General features: G+C 38.0%; 2 protein-coding genes across 2 annotated transcripts; both read left to right on the top strand.

Annotated features, from left to right (window-relative positions):
• Window positions 1-16,659: 16,659 nt before the first annotated feature.
• Window positions 16,660-17,127, top strand: LOC138895499 (uncharacterized). The gene has a single exon (XM_070180190.1). It carries the CDS (start codon window positions 16,660-16,662, stop codon window positions 17,125-17,127), a length of 468 nt encoding a protein of 155 aa, XP_070036291.1.
• Window positions 17,128-21,420: 4,293 nt separating this feature from the next.
• Window positions 21,421-21,888, top strand: LOC138895498 (uncharacterized). The gene has a single exon (XM_070180189.1). It carries the CDS (start codon window positions 21,421-21,423, stop codon window positions 21,886-21,888), a length of 468 nt encoding a protein of 155 aa, XP_070036290.1.
• Window positions 21,889-22,839: the final 951 nt, after the last annotated feature.

The raw sequence follows: 22,839 nt of genomic DNA, 5'->3' as shown, positions 1-22,839 counted from the left end.
GAGCTTGTTATTACCCTCTCATTAAAGTAACAATGGCTCGTTTTGAAATGATGCTTTTCATTGCTTTGGTTATTCTATTTGTCTGTACTGCACCATGTTTTGAAGCAAGAAAACTTTTGAACAGCAAGGATAAGAAGAATACTGATTCAGCTCGTTCTCGAGAAGCTAATTTGCTATTAAATGCCCTTCCCAAAGGAAAAATCTCACCTTCTTCACCAAGCAAAAGAGGTCACGCCGCATTTGTTAATTATAAGAAAAAGCAATATGCTGGCGGCCATGTTGATCGCAATTTGGAGTCAGTCCCAAGTCCTGGAATCGGCCATCGGGCAATTCGTGCACGGCTCTTCTGATTTTGCAGTGGGATGTATTGTAATATGTACAATAGTGTTTGATAATTTTAATAGTACATATGAATGCGATGAGAGTTTGATTCAATAGGAGAGATGTCTCATGATTTTTAACGGGTAGGTCGAGAGCTCAAGTCACATAGAAGATTAATAGAAAATGGTCGTTAATTAATTACCTGAGACGGGTGGGAAAAAGGCACTATTTTGGATGCTGTTAGTAGTAGTATTGTTGGTATTCTTGAGATTTTGTTGACTGTGAAGTACTATATAATAGATCTTTGATTTGTGTGGTGTCATTTTCATTATAAAGTGACCAAAGTCTAGGCTTTCCTGCAATCGTGTTATAAAGAAGAGCATGAAAATTACATATATCCAACACTTTAAATATACTAAACAAATTAAACCTATACTACCTCCGTTCCAGTTTATGTGAATCTATTTTCTTTTTGGTTCTTTCCAAAAAGAATGACCCCTTTCTAAATTTGAAAACAATTTAGGTTAAACTTACAATTCTACCCTTAATGAGAAGTTTTAATAACCACACAAATATTCTGGTCCCCTTTTTGACTTGTTTAGGACCATAAATTATAAAAGTCTTCATTTTTTCTTAAATTTCTTGCCCAATTAAACAGGTTCTTGGAAAGGAGGGAGTATATTTTTTTCTGGCAAGTCAACTTGCTTATTCTGCACGAAATTGGAAAAATATTCATGTTGTCGAAGTAAAGAAAAAAGCCACCAATCCTGGAAAGTTGCCTTTGATCTCTCTTGTCGCCTATGGTGTCATTATCCTACGTTGAGACTACCTAAGTCTGCCCATCAGCCAAAATTACAGGAAGCTAGAAATTTAAAGTTGTAAAAGTGATTATCTTTACTCTAAATCAAGTAATTAACATTGCGTAAACATCTTATTGCGGAAATTATATATACATAACCCGACTCAAAAACTACTACATTATATTTTTTTCCCAATGAAGTAGGAGTAATACTCTTGCAGGAAACCTAAAAGTAAACTGCTCGCAATATATTGTTGCATAACTCATATTTAAGGAGTTAGCGCTATAAACTTTAGGAAATTTTTTCGATCGAGGAGTAATTTAGGGGGTCAATTGATTTTTTGGTCTTTTACAAATTTATTTTTAGTTTTATGACCCTACCTCTTTTTTTTACACGTGAAAAATTTAGTTTTACACATAAGAGATCTTTCATTTATACATAAAAGATCTAAAAAGACATTTTCTTAAATTCAACATTGTATAAGGCCAAGAAAGCCTAAAACCTCTAATTTAGGTCGGAATTTGAAATATACATATTAAAACTCACATCTGTCAGGAACAAGAATGAAGCGTGAAATGCGAACTACGAGTACTATATATTCGTTTTTTATTTATTTATTTGCGTACTATATATTCGTAGTTCTATAGTTTCAATTTTTTCTATTTAAATAAGAAAGTATGTAATTCATATAAATTTAATTTGACCAAGAAATCGGGTAATCAAGCCTTATTTGAATTTTTTTATGATCATCTTTATTGATGATATATCTTCGGGTTGTACTTCAAACCTTGAGAGATAGTTAGTTATATGCCAAGTTTTCAATGTGTGAGTTTTGGTTGGATTTGGTTTCCTTTTTGGGCTATGTTGTATCTTCCGAGAGCATTAAAGAGGATCCTAAGAAGATAGAGGCAGTTTAGAACTGGCCTAGACCTACTTCAGCTACAGAGATTCGGAACTTCCTAGTTTTGGCGGGTTATTATCGCCGGTTTGTGGAGGGGTTTTCATCTATCGCAGCCCCATTGACTAGATTGACCCAGAAGGGTGCCCTATTCAGGTTGTCTGATGAGTGTGAGTTGAGCTTTTAGAATCTTAAGACTGTTTTGACTACAACTCCAATGTTGGTGTTGCCTACGGGTTTGGCGCCTTACACTGTGTATTGTGATGCGTCATGTACTGGGCTTGGCGCCGTGTTGATACAAGAAGGTAGGGTGATTGCCTATGCATCTAGGAAAATAAAGATTCATGAGAAGAACTACCCCGTTCATGACTTAGAGTTGGCAGCTATTGTTCATGCATTGAAGATTTGAATGCATTACCTATACGGTGTGTCGTTTGAGGTATTCACAGATCATCGGAGTCTACAACACTTGTTTAAGCAAATGGATCTAAACTTGAGGCAGCGAAGGTGGTTAGAGATGTTAAAAGACTATGATATCACCATTTTGTATCATCCCGGGAAGGCCAATGTGGTGGCCAATGCCTTGAGTAGAAAGGTTGTGAGAATGGGTAGCCTTGCGTATATTCCAGTTGGTGAGAGACCGCTAGCATCAGATGTTCAGGCTTTGGCCAATCAGTTCATGAGGTTAGATGTTTCAGAGCCTAATCGGGTTCTTGCTTGCAAGGTTTCTCGGTCTTCTTTGTATAAGCGCATCAGAGAGTATCAGTATGACGACCCCCATTTGTTTGTCCTTAAGGACACAATGCATCACGGTGATGAAAAGGAGATTTCTATCGGAGATGATGGGGTGTTGCGGATGCAGGGTCGGATTTACGTGCCCAATGTGGATAGGATGTGTAAGTTTATTGATAAGGGTGCCCAATCAGGATTTGAGGCAGCATTATTGGTGGAGTAGAATGAATAAAGATATAGTAGAGTATGAAGCTCGGTGTTTGAACTGCCAGCAGGTGAAGTACGAGCATCAGAGGTCTGGCGGTTTGGTTCAAAGACTTGAGATTCTCGAGTTGAAATGGGATCGTATTACCATGGATTTCGTTATTGGGCTCCCACGGACTTTGAAGAAATTTGATGCAGTATGGGTCATTGTGGATAGCTTGACCAAGTCGGTGCATTTCATTCCGCTGGCGGCTACCTATTCTTTAGAAAAACTGGCTCAAATCTATATCTGGAAGATTGTTCATCTTCACGGCATGCCGGTGTCTATTATCTCTGATCGAGGCACATAGTTCATATCGCATTTATGGAGAGCGGTACAGCTGGAGTTAGGTACGTCGGTTGAGTTGAGTACATCATTTCATACCCAGACGAGTGGGCAGTCCGAGCGCACCATTCAGATCTTGGAGGACATGCTACGCGCCTATGTTATGGACTTCGGGGGTTCTTAGATCAGTTCTTACTGCTTGCGGAGTTTGCCTACAACAACAACTACCAATCGAGTATACAGATGGCTCATTATGAGGCCTTATATAGGAGGCGGTTTCGTTCTCCAGTTGGTTCGTTTGAGCTGAGAGAGGCTAGGTTGTTCGGCACAGATTTAGTTCGAGATGCCTTGGAGAAAGTCTAGTTGATTCAGGATCGGCTTCGTACAACTCAATCTAGGCAAAAGAGTTACGCTGATGGGAGGGCTCGTGATGTAGCATTCATGGTGGGAGAGAGGGTTTTGCTGCGAGTTTCACCGATGAAGGGTGTGATGAGGTTCGGTAAGAAGGGCAAGTTGAGCACTAGGTATATCGGTCCCTTTGAGATCCTTGAGAGAATTGGTGAGGTGGCCTACAAACCTGCATTGCCACCGAGCTTATCGGCAGTCCACCCGGTGATCCATGTTTCCATGCTCCAAAAGTATAACGATGATTCATCCCATGTATTAGTTTTCAGCTCAATCCAATTAGACAAGGATTTGACATTTGAGGAGGGGCAACTTAATTCGTTAGGGAAGTGTGACTTTTGTTAAAAAAATGCATAGTATCACAATTATAGTAATTACCAACCGAAGAAATCTTTCATAGTTACGTTTCCGTGGCAATACGGATATTGGAAAAATGTCCTGTTATCACTATCCATTTCTTTTGAGAAATGCATTGACATAACTACAATCATACCGCTTTCTTCTGTTCTTTTTCGACTTTTTCAAGTGATAAAATCTATTTTTATTACTCCAACCGACCCGTAAAAATTTTGAAGTACGCAAGTGAAACCATTTTTCTTTTGGTTACAATTTGAAATTTATACTTTAATTTCTCCTTTCAATAAAAATTTTGAAGTAGGAAAAATATTGAATATTTCATTTTCGATAAAGGATACTACTATAAACATAGTTATTAAATAAGAATATTTAATATTAGAAAAAAATAGGTCATATTTTTTATTCTTCAAGTAGTAATAATGTTGCAAAATGAAGTGGAGCGAACATAAAATAAGAACAAAACGGATGTTCGTCCAATGTGGCCGCAACATGTGTAATAACCGATTTAAACCATGTATTAATCTAAATTATTTATAAAATGATCACTCCTATATCCCACGAGAAGTAAAGAGTTTGGGAGATGTGTGACACATACACCAAAAAACTCCATATGGTAAATCAGCTTGTTTTGTTCACCACACCAACTTGTTTTTCTGATGTTTCCTGTGATTGACCATTTGACCTCACAATAAAATATGGTTCAAGCCCATCTAATTTTATGAAGCCCAAATCTTATAAAATGCAACAACAGTCAAGATGGGAATATGAATATTGAGCCCTTCAAAGTTTGTAATAAGGACCTACCCTACAATCCTTCCCTCATTTTACAGAAAAACTAGTGCAAATTCTGTACTTAATATTATTACTTGGCCCAACCAAGTGTAAAAGAAAAGGGAGAATGGATACTTTTGTACCACTATTAATTTATGGGATTTTTTCGTTTCTACACAATATTTAAAATTTATTTACCAAAATTATTCTAATTTTGTATATTACACACCCTAAACAAGGATTACTTATAAATTATATACATTACACCTTAAAAGGCTCCCAATCCATTATTAGTATTTTCAATCAAGGGATTTAGTTACACTTTTTTCCTTTTTTTTCTCCTCTCCCCTCTTTTCTTCGGATTGAACTTATATTTAATAATGGAAATTGTCTAGTTGGATGAGAAGATTCGTCATTTGGTCCAAGCTCCCAACGGTCCCCTGTTATTGCCATGAAAGTACTATCCAGCAACGGTTCATTTGAAGTTGGAAGACAATATTTTTCCAAAAATTTCTTTTCCCCCTTTCTATATGGGAATAAGATGAACCATCAATTTAATCAATAATTTTACCAAAAATAATAGGGGGCATTGTCACACCTTAACATAGTGTAAACGAGGCATAGTAAGAAGGTAATGTCTCCAAAAGCATGCGACGAAAAACCTACATCGAATGTTGCAGCTGAACAAAATTTAGTATCTCCTTGGACTTCAGAGAAGATAAAATCAACTGAGAAAAGAACAATATATGGTATATCAACATACAAATTAAAAATAAATTTGGTAAAAATTTAATGCAAATTTGAATATCTACAACAACATATATAGTAAAAATAAATTTCATACAACTAATTATATATTATACAACTTATCTACAATATTCATACATTATTTATACCCAGTTAAATACAACTACAATATTATCATACAACTTAAATATAATTTTTATATAAATTTTATACAATATGTCTTTGTATATATTTTGTCTGTGGTGTGTGATTCTTCCTCTCTAAAATTCTAACCAAAACTTACTCTCTTAATACAATTTTGATACATATCAACAACTTTATGTAAAAAGATAGTATTGATAACTTAAATACAAATTTTATACAACTATTCATACATTATACAACTATTTTTTAACTTTCATACAACATTCAAATAAAAAAATATATATAACTACAACAGAATATAATTTACATACAACTTTACTACAATTTCGTAAGATATTGTATGTCATGTGTTCTTCTTCTTCTTCTTCTTCTTCTTCTTCTTCTTATTCGAGTTTCAATCTAAAATTCAACCAAAATCAAGTCTAATCTTCACCAAAACATCCTCAAAATTGAGATATAAACTCCAAACAATATTTTTAATTGTATGCAACAACACCCATTCCAAACAAAAAATAGTTTTTGAAAACCCAAATTCGATTTCAAAGCTTCAAAGCTTTTTAATGGCTGTCAATGGTGGAGAGTCAAACACTTGAAAATTTATTGATTGACAATTTCAATTTGAATACCAATTGTGTAACATGAAAGAAAATTGCTAAGTTAAAACGATTGAAATCCATTGATAAATTCCATTAAAACTCTATACAAAAAGAAAGCATAAAAAAATAGAGAACATCAACAACAACATACCTAGTATTATCCCACGGAGAGAAGGAAAGTAGAAAGACGAATAAAGAGAGAGAGAAAGAGACGGAGAGAGAGAGTGGGCAAGTATAAAGGGATAAGGAAATAACTGATATTCCTTATTCAATTCCTAATAGGGATACTCATTTAAAACTTATTTGTATATAATTGATAAATTGTATATGATCATGTAATTAAATTGAAACTTGAGTAGGGAGAGTAATAAGGTTTCAAATAGTGTATAGGAAGGTAAAAATCCCTTAATGTTTTTATCCCAATAATAGAAGTTTTGAGAAAGATACCCCATGCCAGAATTTTATAATACGCCGGGTAGGATTTTTTTTTTTTTTTTTTGTCACTAGAATTTTAGAGCATGCTGGGCAAAATTTTAGCAGTTATGGTGATCGTCGGGTGTGGCTAAATCCCGACGGATCACCAGATTTTTTCGGCATTCTAGTTGAAAATTTTGACGATCGTCATAATTTTGGTGCCTCAAAATTCTGGTGCTGAAAATTCAGGTGATCGTCAAAACTTTAGGTTCTTTAAAATTCTGGCGATTGTGCTTTAAAATCCTAATATGGGACTACTTTTTCAAAATTATTTTTAACAGTGTCAAAATATAAACAATGATTTAAAAAAGGTCTATTCGACGTCATTTCTACTAAAGAAAATGGCATCAGACTTTAACTTAACTTAAAATATTAGCTCACGACTGTTCAAAATCTTATAAAGATATCACAACATATATTTTCAACTAAAGTCAGATTCTAAAATCTCTCTGCTTGATTAGACTTGATTTTGGTTAAAATTCTAAAAAAAAGTGAAATTCTTTTTCAAGTGAAAATGGTATTTGAAAATTAGAGTTGTGTTTGGACATAAATATAATTTTGGGTTGTTTTGTGAGTGATCGGAGTGAATTTTGAAAAATAACTTTTTGGAGTTTTTAAAATTTTCGAAAAATTCTAAAATTTATCTTCAAGTGAAATTGGAAATTTTATGGCCAAACACTGATTTCGAAAAAAAGTAAAATTTTTTAAAAAAAAGTGAAACAATTCTTATGTCCAAACGGGCTCTAAGAATAAGAATTTACTAGGCCTAATACCATGTTATGAAAATGAATATTGTGCCCAAATCAATCCCAAGTGCCTTCATGAATTAAGAATTATCCAAAATCACATAAAAAAAACATACTCTATACATTTATGAATTGAGAATTATCCAAAATCATATAAAAAGACATAGTCCATATACTCAACCAACATGGTACATTAGCAGCACGATCCACATCAATCACCATGTCTGCGTTTGCACCCAGTGTTTTAAAAGGCGTTTTCGAGGCGAACCCCGCCCGGGACGAGTCCTGGGGCGAGGCGCACCAAAAACGCCTTGGGGCGATGGGGTGGGGCGAAAGTTTCAAGAGGCGTACGCTCGGGGCGTTCGAGGCGAGTATTTTTAGTGAGGTGTAAACCCCAGAGATTTTTTCAAATTAAAACAAAATTTGTTGAATAAATCCTTCATATAATACCCAAATTTTCAAAATTCATCTTGGTAATTACTAAAAAGTTTTAAAAAGGAACTGAAATGTATTAAATTTAAAAGTCAAGACCTTTTTATTGATTGAATCCCCAATTCATGGTCTTTTCCAATTCTTTATCTTGTCCGCTAGTCTACTAATATCTCTCAAAAACAACGAATAATTAATTTTTTTTTACAAATACAAAGAGAACTATATTCCCTTTTATAGCAGCAAGTTCAAAGTTCAAATTGAAGGTTAATCATCCTTTTTGTTCCTCCATATATAAAACTTTATTCTTTTCGACTCAAGTTACTTGAGTTTCTAAGTAGCGTATAATAGATTGTTTTGACTAGTTTTTTGTTGGGAAGAAGCATATATATATATATATATATATATATATATATATATATATATATATATATATATATATATATATATATATATATATATATATATAGTTTTTTTTATAGTTTTCTTCATTTTTTATGCAATTTTACCTATTTATAAATATGAGCACGTGATTTTTGCCTGATGAAAATACTCCTACAAAATTCACAAAATAAATCTTTCTAATTGTTTTAATGTTATAGAATTTTAAGAATTCTTTTTTAATTATTGTTTGCATTTAGTTGCATTTTTTTTGCATTCTTTATATTTTAAAGTCATTAAAAAATACCAAAACTGTTTAATGCTTCATTTCATAGCACGTAGGTCATAATTGCATTTAGATTTAATTAGTTTTAATTAAGTGCATTATTAATTAAAAGTCACAAAAATATAATAGTCATGTCTACAATTTAGCTTTTAGTTTTAAATTAATTAGTGTTAAATTAGTAAAATAAGTAAGATTAATTCTATAAAATAGATTAAGTTAGAGTCTAATTTAGGATTTTGTTTAGCTTGTTTATGATTTTAATTAATGAAGTTAGATTTTTTTTAAAAAAATTAAGGAAAAGAAAGAAAAACAAAAGAAAGAAGAAGGTTGTCTTGTTTTGAATTGGGCCAAGCCTCAGAGGCCCAAAACAATTCCATCCGCCCAGCCCAATCTCCTTTAAACCCAGTCCGTTTTTGCCCAATAACTAAACGACATCGTTTTGGCCCCAAGCAATCTCAGTCGTTCGTGATTTCTGATCTAACGGCTCCGAACTCCCCACCCTTTCTCATTTAATTGTCCAAACATCCCCCCTAAACCCTAGAGACCACTCTCATTTCCTTCATCTCCTCTCTAAGCTTAAACCTAGCCGCCCCTAAACCCCTCACTCTCACCGGCCGGCGGCGCCATTCCAAACTCCCTCAAACTCACACCCTATACCCCTCATCTCACCCCATTCATGATATACAATCAATTTTTCCAAAACCCTACCAAATCCTTCGAATTTCGGATCTAAAAAACCCTAGAAATCCAAACCAATTGGTTCTTTGTGTTTTCGCCCAGATTTCGGCTGATGAGTTCGAAATGGACATCAATAGGTTGCTCTTGACAAGAGCAATCGATTTATGCTAATTTTAACTCATTGCATGACCATCAGATTTAGGACAAAGTACCACTGTTTTTTCGAACTCGATCACCTCTTTTGGTTCAAATATCTTCAAAGCGGGTAGTCATCTCTTCTTTATTTTTTATTTTTCCTTTATTCCTGAGGATTTAAGCTTGTTTAGTTTAATTTCTGGATTGTTTAGGAAGATTAATAATTGAATACTTGATTGGTTAAACTGGTTGTTGGTTTGATTAGTTCAATTAAAAGTAGGTTTATTTAAGTTAGTAACCATTTATTTGAATATCATCATGTTTAGTTTAGGTTTTGATCATTAGCAAAATCGTTGGAAGATTAGTTGTTGGCTGAATTTAAAGTTTAGATAGTTTGTTGATGTTTTTCAATTGCACATTTCTCTAATTGACCGATTGTAATTAGTCGTTGCTTCATGCTTAATTTGTGCTCGATAGTTTAGTTATTTAATTTAGCTTAATTAGTTGTTGTTTGACTCCCTTAAATAAAAAGGGACAGTAGATATGGGATAGAAGCACTAATTGGTATTAACTGAAACTTAAGGGGCTTAAGGGCATTGAAAATATGGCATCTTATTCAGTTTTATTTTTTGGGAAGTTTCTAGAAGGGACTAAAGTGCAATAGAAAACCAGAAATTAGATCAGATTTTGGGTAAAAAGGGTAAATTTTAAGAAGTTAAAAAAAAGTGAAAATGAGAAGAAACTTCTAGAAAGGGACAGCTGTCCAAATCTGTTAGAAAAGATGCTGAAATTAGATACAGCTGTCCATTTTCTGGTACAAAAGATGCCATTTTCCTGAATTTAAAAAAATGCTGGCAGATTCTTTTGTACCTGATTTTCATTCCCTCATAAGGCTCTCACATATTCTATATAAGGGGGGAGACATATTTTACACTTGACACACACGAAAATACACTCTAAAAATTGGCACTCTTTTCTTTATTTTAAAGACTGTTTTAGACAGAAATTGACTGCATTTGTTTTTTAGAAATTTTATTCCTTTCCTCTTCATTTTTGAGTAGAAAAACTTTCTGGAATTCCAACCTTAGAGTTTTATAGAAAACATATATTAAAAAAAAAACTCATTTTTACATCTTTTCTGGGATCTGAAGTTGGTTTTCTTAGCTCCGTTTGCTGCTGGTTCTTTATTCTTGTTGATTTTTTGCTCCTGAGTTTGTTCCTGCTGCTGTCTTTTTTTTTTTTTCAATTCCAGACTTATTTTCTATTTGTTTTGGTTCTGCTGTAAACATGTATGTGCTACACAACTGCAGTACCTTTTAAGTATATGAACAAAGTTTGAGTGTCAATAAATGTGTTAGAAGCTTTCTATATATGCTAATTGCTTGCTTCAGCTACACGACTGCACTAAGTTCTTCTTTGATTTAGTTTTTCTATTCAATATTAAATGTGTAGCTTAAACAAGAATTGGTCTTACTTAGTTTCATATTGATTAAAAGTAATTCCTTGCTGATGTACATGTCACAATTACTCAAATGCTTTCTGGTTTTGTCATATGAAATACCTGCCAAACATGTATTAATCTAAGGTTGTCTTTGGTTTGAGGTCTCAAAGGATTCAAGTTGGGAATGGACTGTTGAGATTTGGTGGTTGTGGTAAAGCTGAGTTTTGGTTTATGAGTTTACCTGTTTAGTGGTCTGTAATGCTTTATGGCCCATTTAATCCTTCATACTCTCATGAATATCCAGCTTTAATGTCTCCTGTAATGTAACTATTTTGGACAAAATTGATTCGAATGCAGTCTGCACATAGATATATTGGTTTTTAAGTTTGAAATGAAGATTCACCTTCAGTTAGTTCAATTCTCTTAGAATAGCAAGCTTTGTAATTTGTTCTTCAAAACAGTTATTCTTTCCCCATTTATCCTATTGTTGTATGATTTGTTGCAAGGCATCTATAAGATGAAGCATGAATAGTCTATCAATTGATTACATATGATTTGAATATGAGAATGTTTGTTTATATGGTATTCGATTGGGCTCCAAATGAGCCTGCTTAGCAGACAGCTGAATATTCCCTCATTTTGGGCCCATGTCGGCTCATGAACGAGATATCTAATCTCAAGTTTCTACCCTAGTCCAAAATCATGCACAATAATCACATGTCCATAACTTATAGGTTTTTAATCTCGAATAAAGTATAGGAGAGTAAACAACTTATGAACGTCTGTAGAAATTCTTTTAGGCACCATTTAATCAAATTATCGTGATTATGTACACGTTCACGTGACACGATTATGATTGTTAAACTGAATACTCGTAGAAATGCTTTTAGGCACAGCTTAGCTTATTATCGTGATTGTGTACACGTTCGCGTGACATAGTCACGATTTTCAAAATTAAATCGAGGTATGCGTTCGCGCAACTTTGGCCAAAAAATATTAAATTAATAAAGCGTAACTAATTGTGTACACGTTCACGTGACATGATTTTTAGCACGCTGAATAAAGCAGATTTACACACATGTGATCCGTTTTCAAAGATAAATCCATAACGCCATAATTAAAAGCGGTAAAGGGTAAAACGCACATAGGTCATAAAAATAAGTAATTAAACAAATTGATTAAGCCATGTATGATTAAAGCTACCGTGCTAAAACCACGGAACTCGGGAGTGCCTCATACCTTCTCTCGGCTTAACAGAATTCTTTACCTGGTCTTCTGTATTTGCGGACCATAAATAGAGTCAATTTCCTCGATTTGGGATTTAAAATAAACCGGTGACTCGGGACACCATATATATTCCAAGTGGCGACTCTGAATTAAATAAATAATTCCATTTCGATTAATGTCACTTAAATTAGAAAAAATCCCTATCCCACTCGAAAAAAAGGAGGTGTGACAGCTCTGGCGACTCTGCTGGCGATCGAACCCAGAATCTCTAGTTCAGGGTTCAAGAATTCGAGCTTGTTATTGTTATTTTTACTTGGCATTATTGATTGTTGATATTATTGTATTTTGTGGGCCTAATGTGCTAATTGCCTCTCATTTACCGCTTTAATATTATTTGAACTGTATTAAACCGTCTACTTACGCCTCCCTTTTGAGTCTTCTAAAAATATGGTGCACACGTACGTGTGACCCACTTTTCTGTTAGAGGTCATACCAAATAGAACAAGGATAGATCAGCCACTAGGCCGGGTAGACTTTCGTGCTCCCGGTACGTCGCTCCCACCTCGGCTCAAGCTGTCTGCTTGGGTAAGCCATGTCTAGAACACACCCCCAGGTTTAAACCAAGAATAACATAGTCTCACACCGGATCTCTAGTAGGTACGTTTGTTTGCATCACGTGCATTTGACTTAGGGGACTCAACACAGGAGTTGGGTCCGTCTAGGACAGGTGTACCCAAAAGAAAAGACCATCCTGATGCATCTTACCTGCTATGTGTGCATTTGTTTGTTTCAGCTTGTTTGTTGACCGGTTAAGGAAAGAAAATCAACAGAAAAACCAAGAGTGAGGTAGGATAGAAAATTCACCCGGTTCGAAAACCCCGATATTTGAAAATGCCTCGAAACTCTGCCAAAACTTTTGAAGAAAAAAAAAGAGAAAAAGAAAATGTATTTCAATTTTTTTTTCCAGTCATGTCAAAACTGACCGAACTACGCGGGTCTGATTCTCACCGAATGTGAGATACGTAGGCAAACCTCGTCGGTACCGACCCCAATTTTTCCAAAAATAATGTAAATAAATAAATATGTCCATTTTTTTTTGGTCAAGAGAGTAAACCGACCCAGTTTCGGTTGTGTCTTGCATTGTTTTTGCCGGAATAGCCTTAGAATACCTTTAAATTGTAGAAGGGCTATTCTCGATAAGAACAGACATGTCTGTCAATAAGGCATCACTTTCCCATAAAGTGCCTTACCTTGGCCTCAAAACTTTATTCGAAAGTAAGAAGGGGTCACTATTACAAAGATGACCATGTTGGCCAATGCTGCACAAATAGACACTTTCAGGTGATTTCCCTTTGAAAAATTGAAAACTGGTTTTTGCAAAAGAGTCCGCTGGTCTGTCTTTCGAACTAGAGTCAACCCTAACCCTAACCATTCACAGGTACAAAATGAACACTGTCTAGAACCCGCCATTAAATGTTGTAGAGCAGGCTCCACTGCAGATTCAAATGTGGTGGTATGACTTGGGTAAAGAAGGTCAAGACTGGGTAGTAGAACATTTGGGTGCTCTCACGGATATTATTAAAGTTAAGCCCCAGAATGATCTGATCAAGATTTTAGTGCCCTTCTGGGATCCCGTTAACAATGTCTTCCGCTTTTCGGACTTTGATCTCACTCCCACCCTGGAGGAAATAGCCGGATATACTGGTTTCGGGTGGGACTTGAGAAATCAGCAACTTATATTCCCAAGGCCTCCCTCTGTGCGCCGGTTCTTTGATATCTTGAACATCAGTAAACAAATAATGAAGAACAATGTAAATGATAGATGTTGCTCTTTCTACTTCTTGTACTCCAGGTATGGGCATCCAAATGGGTTTGAAACGCATGAAAAGGGGTTGAACAACAAGCAAAGCAAAGATATTTGAAAAATTCATCGTCGCTTTGCTTTCATAGTGGCATTTCTGGGCATCATGGTCTTCCCAAATGAAAAAGGGACAATTGATATCTGTATGGCTAGAATTGCACAAGTCCTAACTGCCAAAGAAGATCACACAATTGCTCCACTTATATTGTCGGATATCTATCGGGCATTGACATGGTGTAAGTTTGGGGAGACATTCTTTGAAGGTTGCAATATCCTTATACAAATGTGGCTAATTGAACATCTTCGTCATCATCCAAAATTTATAAGCTACAGCCCAAGCAAGAGAAATTGCATTGAGAGTTATGAGGAGAGGGTAAAAGATTACAACTCTCCATAAGGGGTTGAAGCTTGGATCGCCCACTTGAGAACTTTAAAGGCGAATCAGATTGAGTGGATTTTAGGATGGCTCCCAGTGAGGGAAGTCATATACATGACAGCCACAAAGAACTATTTGCTATTGATGGGCTTGAGAAGTGTCCAACCATATGCACCGCAAAGGGTTCTAAGACAATTGGGAAGATATCAAGTGGTGCCTGAGGATGAAGATTTGAGTGTCCAAGTTATTGAGCTACACCCCGAAGCCCCACTTCCCGAGGCTTTAATCCAACAAATCTGGAATGGTTGCCGATACTTGAAAGAGGATACCCAAGTGCCCGATCTTGCAAGAGGTGAAGTAGATCCGGGCTATGCCACATAGTTCGAAAGAAGAAATTGCATTAATGATGAGCCCGAGCCTGAAAGGCCCGCCAAAAGGCCTCATATTCAGGCTTTTGATGACAAAGTCCGAGAGCGTTTGGCCTGGGGAGAAAAGGAAAAGAAATATCAAGCCATCATCCATGCTTTAGAGGAAAAGTTTAGGAACCTCGCATTTGACAATGACTTACAGGCACAGGTAGCCGAAGGTGAAAAGAGAAAATTGACCCGAGAGAATGAGGCACTCCGAGCCCAACTCCGGGACATGAGGATAGCCACCGAAATGCCTGTAAGGAGCGAGAGAGATGAAAAACTCATCAACAACTTAAGAATGAAGGTACATGACTATCCAACTAACTTGATAAAGGCCGAAAATGATTTGCTAAATGCTCAAACAAAGTTGGCGAAAGAAGCAGAAGAACATGCCCACTGTTTGAAGCAGAAATACGACAAAGAAATAACAGTTCTAAAGAAAAAGTTGTTTATCCTTGAGAATGAAATGGTCCAGCAAACAAATGATTTTAAGACAGAAAAAGAGCATTGCTATGCATTAATTTGCCGACTAGAAGAAAGCGTGCAACATCTACAGGACCAAAACAACACAGACACACAAGTGTTGGAAGCCCGGTCACAGCAAATTGGGCGTCTACTTCAAGAAAAAGGAATTATCAGAATAAGGATTAAGGAGATAGCTGACTATGTTGTGATGAAATGTCACGAATGTGAAGGCATGACTTGGTCCATGTTTTTCGCTTCCATGATGACCTTCCTTCACCAGGTAATGGATGACTTAGACCGTCTTCAAGAAGATATTGCGCGAAGGCCCGCACAAAGACCAGCTAATGCGCCGCAGGCTCCTAGAGTACCAGTAGAGGCTCTTATGTACTTTTGAGTTTTTAGTCTTTTTGTTTTTCGAATTTTGTTCAAGGTTGTGTCTTGTTTATTTCGAGCCTATATTGTTTTCCTTTATAGTCGTCAGTACTTTAATTCCTTGTAATAGAAAATAATAAAAAAAGATATCTTTGTTAATGAAAAATGAAATGAAAAATGTGCATGGTTTTTGTTATTTCACACTTATCCCCTGAACTACGTAATGATCTGATTCATGCGGCATCATGATACGTAGGCAATCCACGTAGGATTCGATCATAGCCATGAAATAAAAAATTTTAAAAAAGAAGAAGAGAAAAAGAAAGTGAGAAAGTAAAAGGGGAGATAACAAAAGCTGGGATGAAACACACAACCGTTGCAAAAACATTTAGAAAATGTTTAACTGTTTAAGAGCATTGCATCCCTAATATGCGATTCCCTATGTGTTAAATATCTCAAACTAACCAGGTTGTTGTGTATGCTTTAAGAACAAGTCCTATTTTTAGGTGGTTGGTTTTTGTGGTAATCTGGCTTCACATCCTTACTTCACGAGATCTAAGGGAAGTATCGCCATGGCCTTAGAAAGTCATCTACCCATCATTGAGCCCGAGGATAGCCTGGTATCGGCTATCCCGTAGTCAGAGTCAGCAGCTGCTGAGGAAAATAGAAGGCTACGATGCCGTATGCTAGAAATATGGGACGCATGGTCCAACGGCAGGGAACCACCCAGTACTATCCTTGGATTCCCTGAATTGCTCCCCAGGACGGGAGGAACCACCAATGTCCCTATCCCAGTGACCAACCCATTCATCCCGTTTGGGTACCCCACCATGTCTGTCAACTTCACGGTATACCATCTGAGGTTTTCCCCCAGGCACCGTCTTCAGGAATAACATCTACAGTGTTCGCAGAACCACCAGCCTCTACTACGGCATAACCAAAAGTGCCTCGACCATGCTTTGAACCATCAACTTTCACTTTTCAAGCACCCCAATTTCAACTGGACACCGCTCGTGTTACCCCAAACTCCTATCCTCAGCACCCACAATATGAGTCTCTCATAGAAAATAAAAGAGCCATGAGGAACCCTGAACAAGAAGAGATAGCGCGAAAGATAAAAAGCATCGAGCAGAGCCTCAAGAACATGCAAGGCCTGAGTGGTCAAAAGAGCATTTCGTATGTTGATCTGTGCATGTTGCCTCACGTACATTTGTCTGTTGGCTTTACAACGCCAAAATTCAAAAGATATGACGGGCACGGAGACCCGATCGCTATCTTGAAGCGATATTGTAACCAGCTGAGGGGTGCTGGTGGAAAAGAGGAGTTACTAATGGCCTATTTCGGAGAAAGCCTCACCGGAATCGCTTCTGAGTGGTATATGGACCAGGACATCTCCCATTGGCATATATGGGACGACTTGGCCCGGGATTTTGTAAGGCAATTCCAATACAATGTTGATATAGCCCCAGATAGGAATTCCCTGACCAACCTCAAAAAGAAAGCCTCGAAAAGTTTTCGGGAATACGCTATCAAGTGGCGTGAATAAAAAGCCAGAGTAAAACCACTGATGGATGAGGACGAAATGGTCAATGTCTTCTTACAGGCCCAAGAGGCCGATTACTTCCAAACCATGATGTCTGACATGGGCAAACCGTTCGCGGAGGCCATAAAAATTGGAGAAATGGTAGAAAACAACTTGAAAACGGGCCGCATCATAAGTCAATCTGCTTTAAGAGCCACTTCCCAAGCCATCCATATCGGCTCGGGAGGTTTAGTAAATCGTGAGAAGAGGGAAGAAGGAACCATGATGGCTTCAAGTTCGAGAAACGCTCGTCGACCCCGTGATTATTCTTGTCCGCCTTCCCGAACCTTGCAACACTACTGCCCCCACCAAGATGTAGCATATGACACGGCCCCGCCTCCCTATGCGGTGATGAATGTCCAACCTTACACACGGCCACAACAACATTACAACCAAAACAGATCTCCATCTCCAAGAAATAACCATCCTCACCAAGCTCCGTATAATCCCCACCCACCACAGAACAACTACCAATATAACACACGCCCCCGTGAGCCCCCCAGGAAAAGCGACTTCACCCCTATTAGTGAGTCTTACTCGACCCTGTTCCTGAAGTTAGTCCAAATGGGTCTATTGCAGCATGTGCCTCCAAACCGGCAGAATCCGGAATCTCCATCATACCGGCCCGGTACCAGGTGTGCTTATCATTCAGGGGCAGAAGGGCATGACACTGAAGACTGTTGGACTTTTAAGAGGGTAGTTGAAAATCTGATAGAACTGAAGCGAGTAGTGTTGAGGAACGCGAAAGTCCCCAATGTAACTAACAACCCATTACCAACTCACAACAACGTACCGGTCATTGGGATGATCTGTGAGGACAAAGAATTCAACCCATCTTTGAAAGCTATCATTGCCATTGCCGACTCAGAAAAGAAACCCAAAGCGGTGGCAAAACAAGCTAGAGATGAAAAGAAGATCAATTCAACTCCCCAAGATGCAGAAAAGGATGTGGAAACAAAGACAGAGGCAGCACCTGCTAAAGATGCCATTCTCTACATTCCTAGGCCCCCCAGGAAGGGACAACTCATGTTGAGCCCTCCCAAAAGATTTGAATAGAGGAAAGCCACGCTGAATATGCCAAAGATGTATGTACCAAAAGGGACTTACGTGGTGCGGAGGCCAATAATTCCACCCAGGCTGGATGAGCCTTTGGTCATTAGCCGCGCACCGCAGAATCCCATGAGAGACCCCACTGTCGTCCCTTGGAACTACAATAAGATAGTGGTCACATAAAAAGGAAAGGAAGTCATGGGAGAAGTAAATAAAATGAACCAATCTGGGAAGTATCACAACCCAGAAGAGTTGAACAAATCGAAGCTAAACAAGGAGAAGCGGTTTCCACTCAAGAAGCTGGTGAGTGCTGAAGAAGTGGAGGAGTTTTTCTGAAGGATGAAAACTTCGGAATATGCCATAATTGATCAACTTAGGAAGACTCCTTCCCAAGTTTCACTTTTATCCTTGCTGATGAGCTCAAACGAACATCAGAAGTTGCTTCTAAAAACATTGAATGAGGTATATGTCCCGATTGAAACTCCAGTCGAACAATTGGAAAGAATGGTTGAGCAATTTTTCGAAGTCAACCGGATCTCCTTCAGCCGCAATGTCTTGCCTCTAGAGGGAGCCGATCACAACAAAGCCCTTCATTTGACTGTCAAGTGTGAAGGTTATTATGTGAAAGGGTTATGCTAGAGGTGGGTCCGGAGTCGACATTTACCCTCTCTCAATGCTACAAAGGATGGAAATCGGGACAGAAAGGATTAGACCAAACAATGTCTGTATGCGCGCTTTTGATGGCATCAAGCGAGATACGGTATGGGAAATTGACTTAATTCTAACTATTGGCCCGTGGACTTTGAAGTGACGTTCCAAGTTCTGGACATGGATACATCATATAACTTTCTCTTAGGAAGACCGTGGATCCATGCCACAGGAGCAGTTCCCTCTACTCTCCATCAAATGGTCATGTTCGAACATGAAAACCAAGAAATTATCGTCCACGGGGAGGATGAACAATCCATTTACAGGGACTCGTCAGTCCCGTGTCTCGAGGCTAGAGAAGGAAGTGAGCACATTGTCTATCAAGACTTTGGAATTATGGTTGCCGACCAGTGTGAAAAAGGAACCCCGTTTCCTCAACCCTGCTTATCAAACGCATCAATCATGGTTGCCAGTGAAATGATCAAACATGGGTACAAGCCCGGGAAAGGGCTCGGGGTATCCTTACAAGGCATCATAGAGCCCGTCACTTTGACTGTCAATGAGAAGTTCACTGGCATAGGTTTCCAAGCTACCAATGCCGACATAAAATGGGCCAATGAGCGTAAGAAAAATGGATGGGTCCTGCCTCATCCATTCCCGCATCTCGCCAAGTCATTTGTTAAGCCAAATTATATAGAAGAAGAGGCCTTCATGGCCGAAGAAATTGAGGACATTTGTGAGGCAATGAGACAAATGATGTACGAGGTTTACATGATCCAACCGGGGGAAGGCTCAAGCACTGCTGAGGTGCAATACATGGGGCCAAATGCTAAGCTTCAAAATTGGAAGGCTACTCCATTCCCTGTCAGGTGGGAATCCCGGTAGTTCAGTCTTGCCATCTTTTCTGCATTCCGAGTTATTTTAGGGTGTAACTCGAATGTTTTTATTTTGTTGTCTTTTCATTTCAATGTAAACCCTCTTATCTTCAAATTCAATGAAATGAAATCAATATTTCATCGTCTATGGATCTTTTCCTTTATTTCTTTCTGATTTTTCTATTTTCTTATCTTTTTCTTTTCAGTTCTAATAATACGGACTTAAATAACATGACATGCTTGCGGACTTCATGCCCAGATCCTAAAATGCTGTCTAACTATGAAATAATGAATCAAGAACCAGAATATGATGAAGATGAGGCTTTTAGGGAAATAAACCGAGAATTGGAACAATTTGAGAATAAGCCTAAGCCAAACTTAAATGAAACCGAGTCGATTTAACTTTTGTTTCAAACCATGATAAACATTCACGCTGAGGAAAAAACTAGAGATGCATTGATTCAACTTTTGTTTGAATTTAAAGACGTGTTTGCATGGTCTTACAATGATATGCTAGGACTAAGCGTCGATTTAGTGATACATAAGTTACCAACTTACCTCGACTGTCCGCCTGTCCAACAAAAGCAAAGAAAGTTCAAAACAGACATCAGTGATAAGATCAAAGAAGAAGTTGTCAAACAATTGAAAGCTGGTGTAATCTGAGTAGTCCGATACACCACATGGTTGGCTAATGTGGTTCCAGTACCAAAGAAAGACAGGAAAACCTGAGTGTGTGTTTACTATAGGGATTTGAACAAAGCAAGACCCAATGACAACTTTTCGTTACCAAACATCTACATTCTTGTCGACAATTGCGCCAAATATGAGATACAGTCTTTTGTGGATTGTTATGCTAGGTTTCACCAAGTTTTGATGGATGAAGAAGACATAGAAAAGATAGCCTTCACCACATCGTGGGGTACTTACTATTACAGGGTCATGCCATTCGGTCTGAAAAATGCCGGGGCAACTTACATGAGGGCTATGACTGCCATTTTCCATGACATGATGCACCAGGAAATTGAGGTGTATGTGGATGATGTGATCATTAATTCCAGAACACAGGAAGACCATGTGCAGGATTTGAGAAAGTTCTTTGAGCGTCTGTGCAGGTATGACTTGAAATTGAATCCAGCTAAATGTGCATTCGGAGTTCTATCTGGGAAACTTCTGGGGTTTATAGTTAGCCGGAGGGGTATCGAGCTAGATCCAACAAAGATAAAGTCTATTCTGGATTTTCCACCTCCTAGAACCAAGAAAGAGGTCATGAGTCTACTGGGAAGATTGAATTACATCAGCAGATTCATTGCTCAGCTCACCACCGCTTGTGGGCCCATATTTAAGCTACTGAATAAAGATGCAACGATCAAATGGACGGATGAATTTCAAGAGGCTTTTGATAAGATCAAAGAATATCTATCAAATCCGCCAGTGTTGGTTCCACCCGAGCCAGGAAGACCTTTGTTTTTTGTATCTGACAGTCTTGAAAAATTCCTTTGGTTGTGTCCTGGGGCAACACGATGTGACCGGGAAGAGAGAGCAGGCCATATACTACTTGAGCAAGAAGTTTACCAGTTATGAAGCTAAGTATACTTTGTTGGAAAGAACTTGTTGCGCCCTAACTTGGGTCGCCCAGAAGCTCAGACATTATTTTTTGTCCTATACCACATATCTCATAACCGGAATGGATTCTCTGAAGTATATATTCCAGAAACTAATGCCTATGGGAAGGTTAGCAAAATGGCAAATCCTGCTCACTGAGTTTGACATTGTCTATGTCACCCGCACGGCGATGAAAGCTCAAGCCTTGGCGGATCATCTAGCTGAGAACCCTGTTGATGATGAATACCAACCCCTAAGTACATACTTTCCAGACAAGGAAGTAAACTCAGTTGAAATAATTTCAGAGGACACAAATGCTTGGAAAATGTTCTTTGATGGAGCTATAAATACAAAGGGTGTCGGGATTGGGGCAATTTTGATTTTGCCCACTGGTCAGCACTATCCGGCCACAACCCAACTTCTTTTCTTCTGTACGAACAACATTGCCGAGTATGAAGCTTGCATCATGAGCATGAATATGGAAGTTGATCTGGATAATAAAGAGTTATTAATCATGGGAGATTCTGACTTGATTATCCGGCAAGCCTAGGGTGAATGGGAAATCCGAGACATCAAGCTTATCCCATACAGACAACATGTGGAAGATCTTAGCAAACCATTCAAGTCCGTCGAGTTCAGGTATATTCCTCGATTCCACAACGAATTAGCTGATGCATTAGCTATTTTGGCCTCAATGCTGCCGTATCCGGGTAATGTCCATATTGACCCGCTGGAAATCCAAATTCGAGAAAGGCATGGTTATTGTAATACAATTGAGATAGAACCAGATGTTCAGACTTGGTATCACGATATCAAAAGGTTTTTAAAAATAAAGGAATATCCCGAGCAGGCCAGTGGAGACCAAAAGAGAACCATTAGAAGGCTGGCCAGCAATTTCTTCTTAAGCGGAGAAGTTATGTACAAAAAAACCCCAAGCCTGAATCTTTTGAGGTGTGTAGACGTCAAATAAGCTGAAAAGATTATGAACGAAGTGCATTTGGGGGTATGCGGGTCCCACATGAATGGATATATACTTGCAAAGAAAATCCTGCGGGCAGGTTATTACTGGATGACCATGGAAAAGGATTGCTTCAGTTTCGTCCGAAAATGCCATCAATGTCAGATACACGGTGACCTGATTCATGCACCGCCCTCAGAGTTGCATCATATGTCAGCACCTTGGTCGTTCGTTGCTTGGGGCATGGATGTCATTGGGCCAATCGAGCCAAAAGCTTCAAATGGGCACAAATTCATCTTGGTTGCCATTGATTATTTCACAAAGTGGGTTGAAGCAGTCACTTTCAAAGCCGTCACTAAAAAAGCAGTGGTGGACTTTGTTCATTCCAACATCATTTGTCGTTTTGGTATTCCAAAAACTATCATTACAGACAATGCTACAAATCTGAACAGTCATTTGATGAGGGAGGTATGGGAATAGTTTAAAATTATGCATCGCAATTCTACCCCCTACCAACCCAAAGCCAATGGCTCCGTTGAAGCG

This window comes from Nicotiana tomentosiformis, chromosome 7 (genome assembly GCF_000390325.3).
Source record: "Nicotiana tomentosiformis chromosome 7, ASM39032v3, whole genome shotgun sequence".
Taxonomy (NCBI): domain Eukaryota; kingdom Viridiplantae; phylum Streptophyta; class Magnoliopsida; order Solanales; family Solanaceae; genus Nicotiana; species Nicotiana tomentosiformis.
This window is presented reverse-complemented; position numbering and strand designations above follow the sequence as displayed.

What these genes read in the sequence shown, in the direction of transcription:
- LOC138895499 (XM_070180190.1), top strand. Translation starts at nt 16,660, where the DNA reads ATGAGGAACCCTGAACAAGAAGAGATAGCGCGAAAGATAAAAAGCATC.
- LOC138895498 (XM_070180189.1), top strand. Translation starts at nt 21,421, where the DNA reads ATGGATTCTCTGAAGTATATATTCCAGAAACTAATGCCTATGGGAAGG.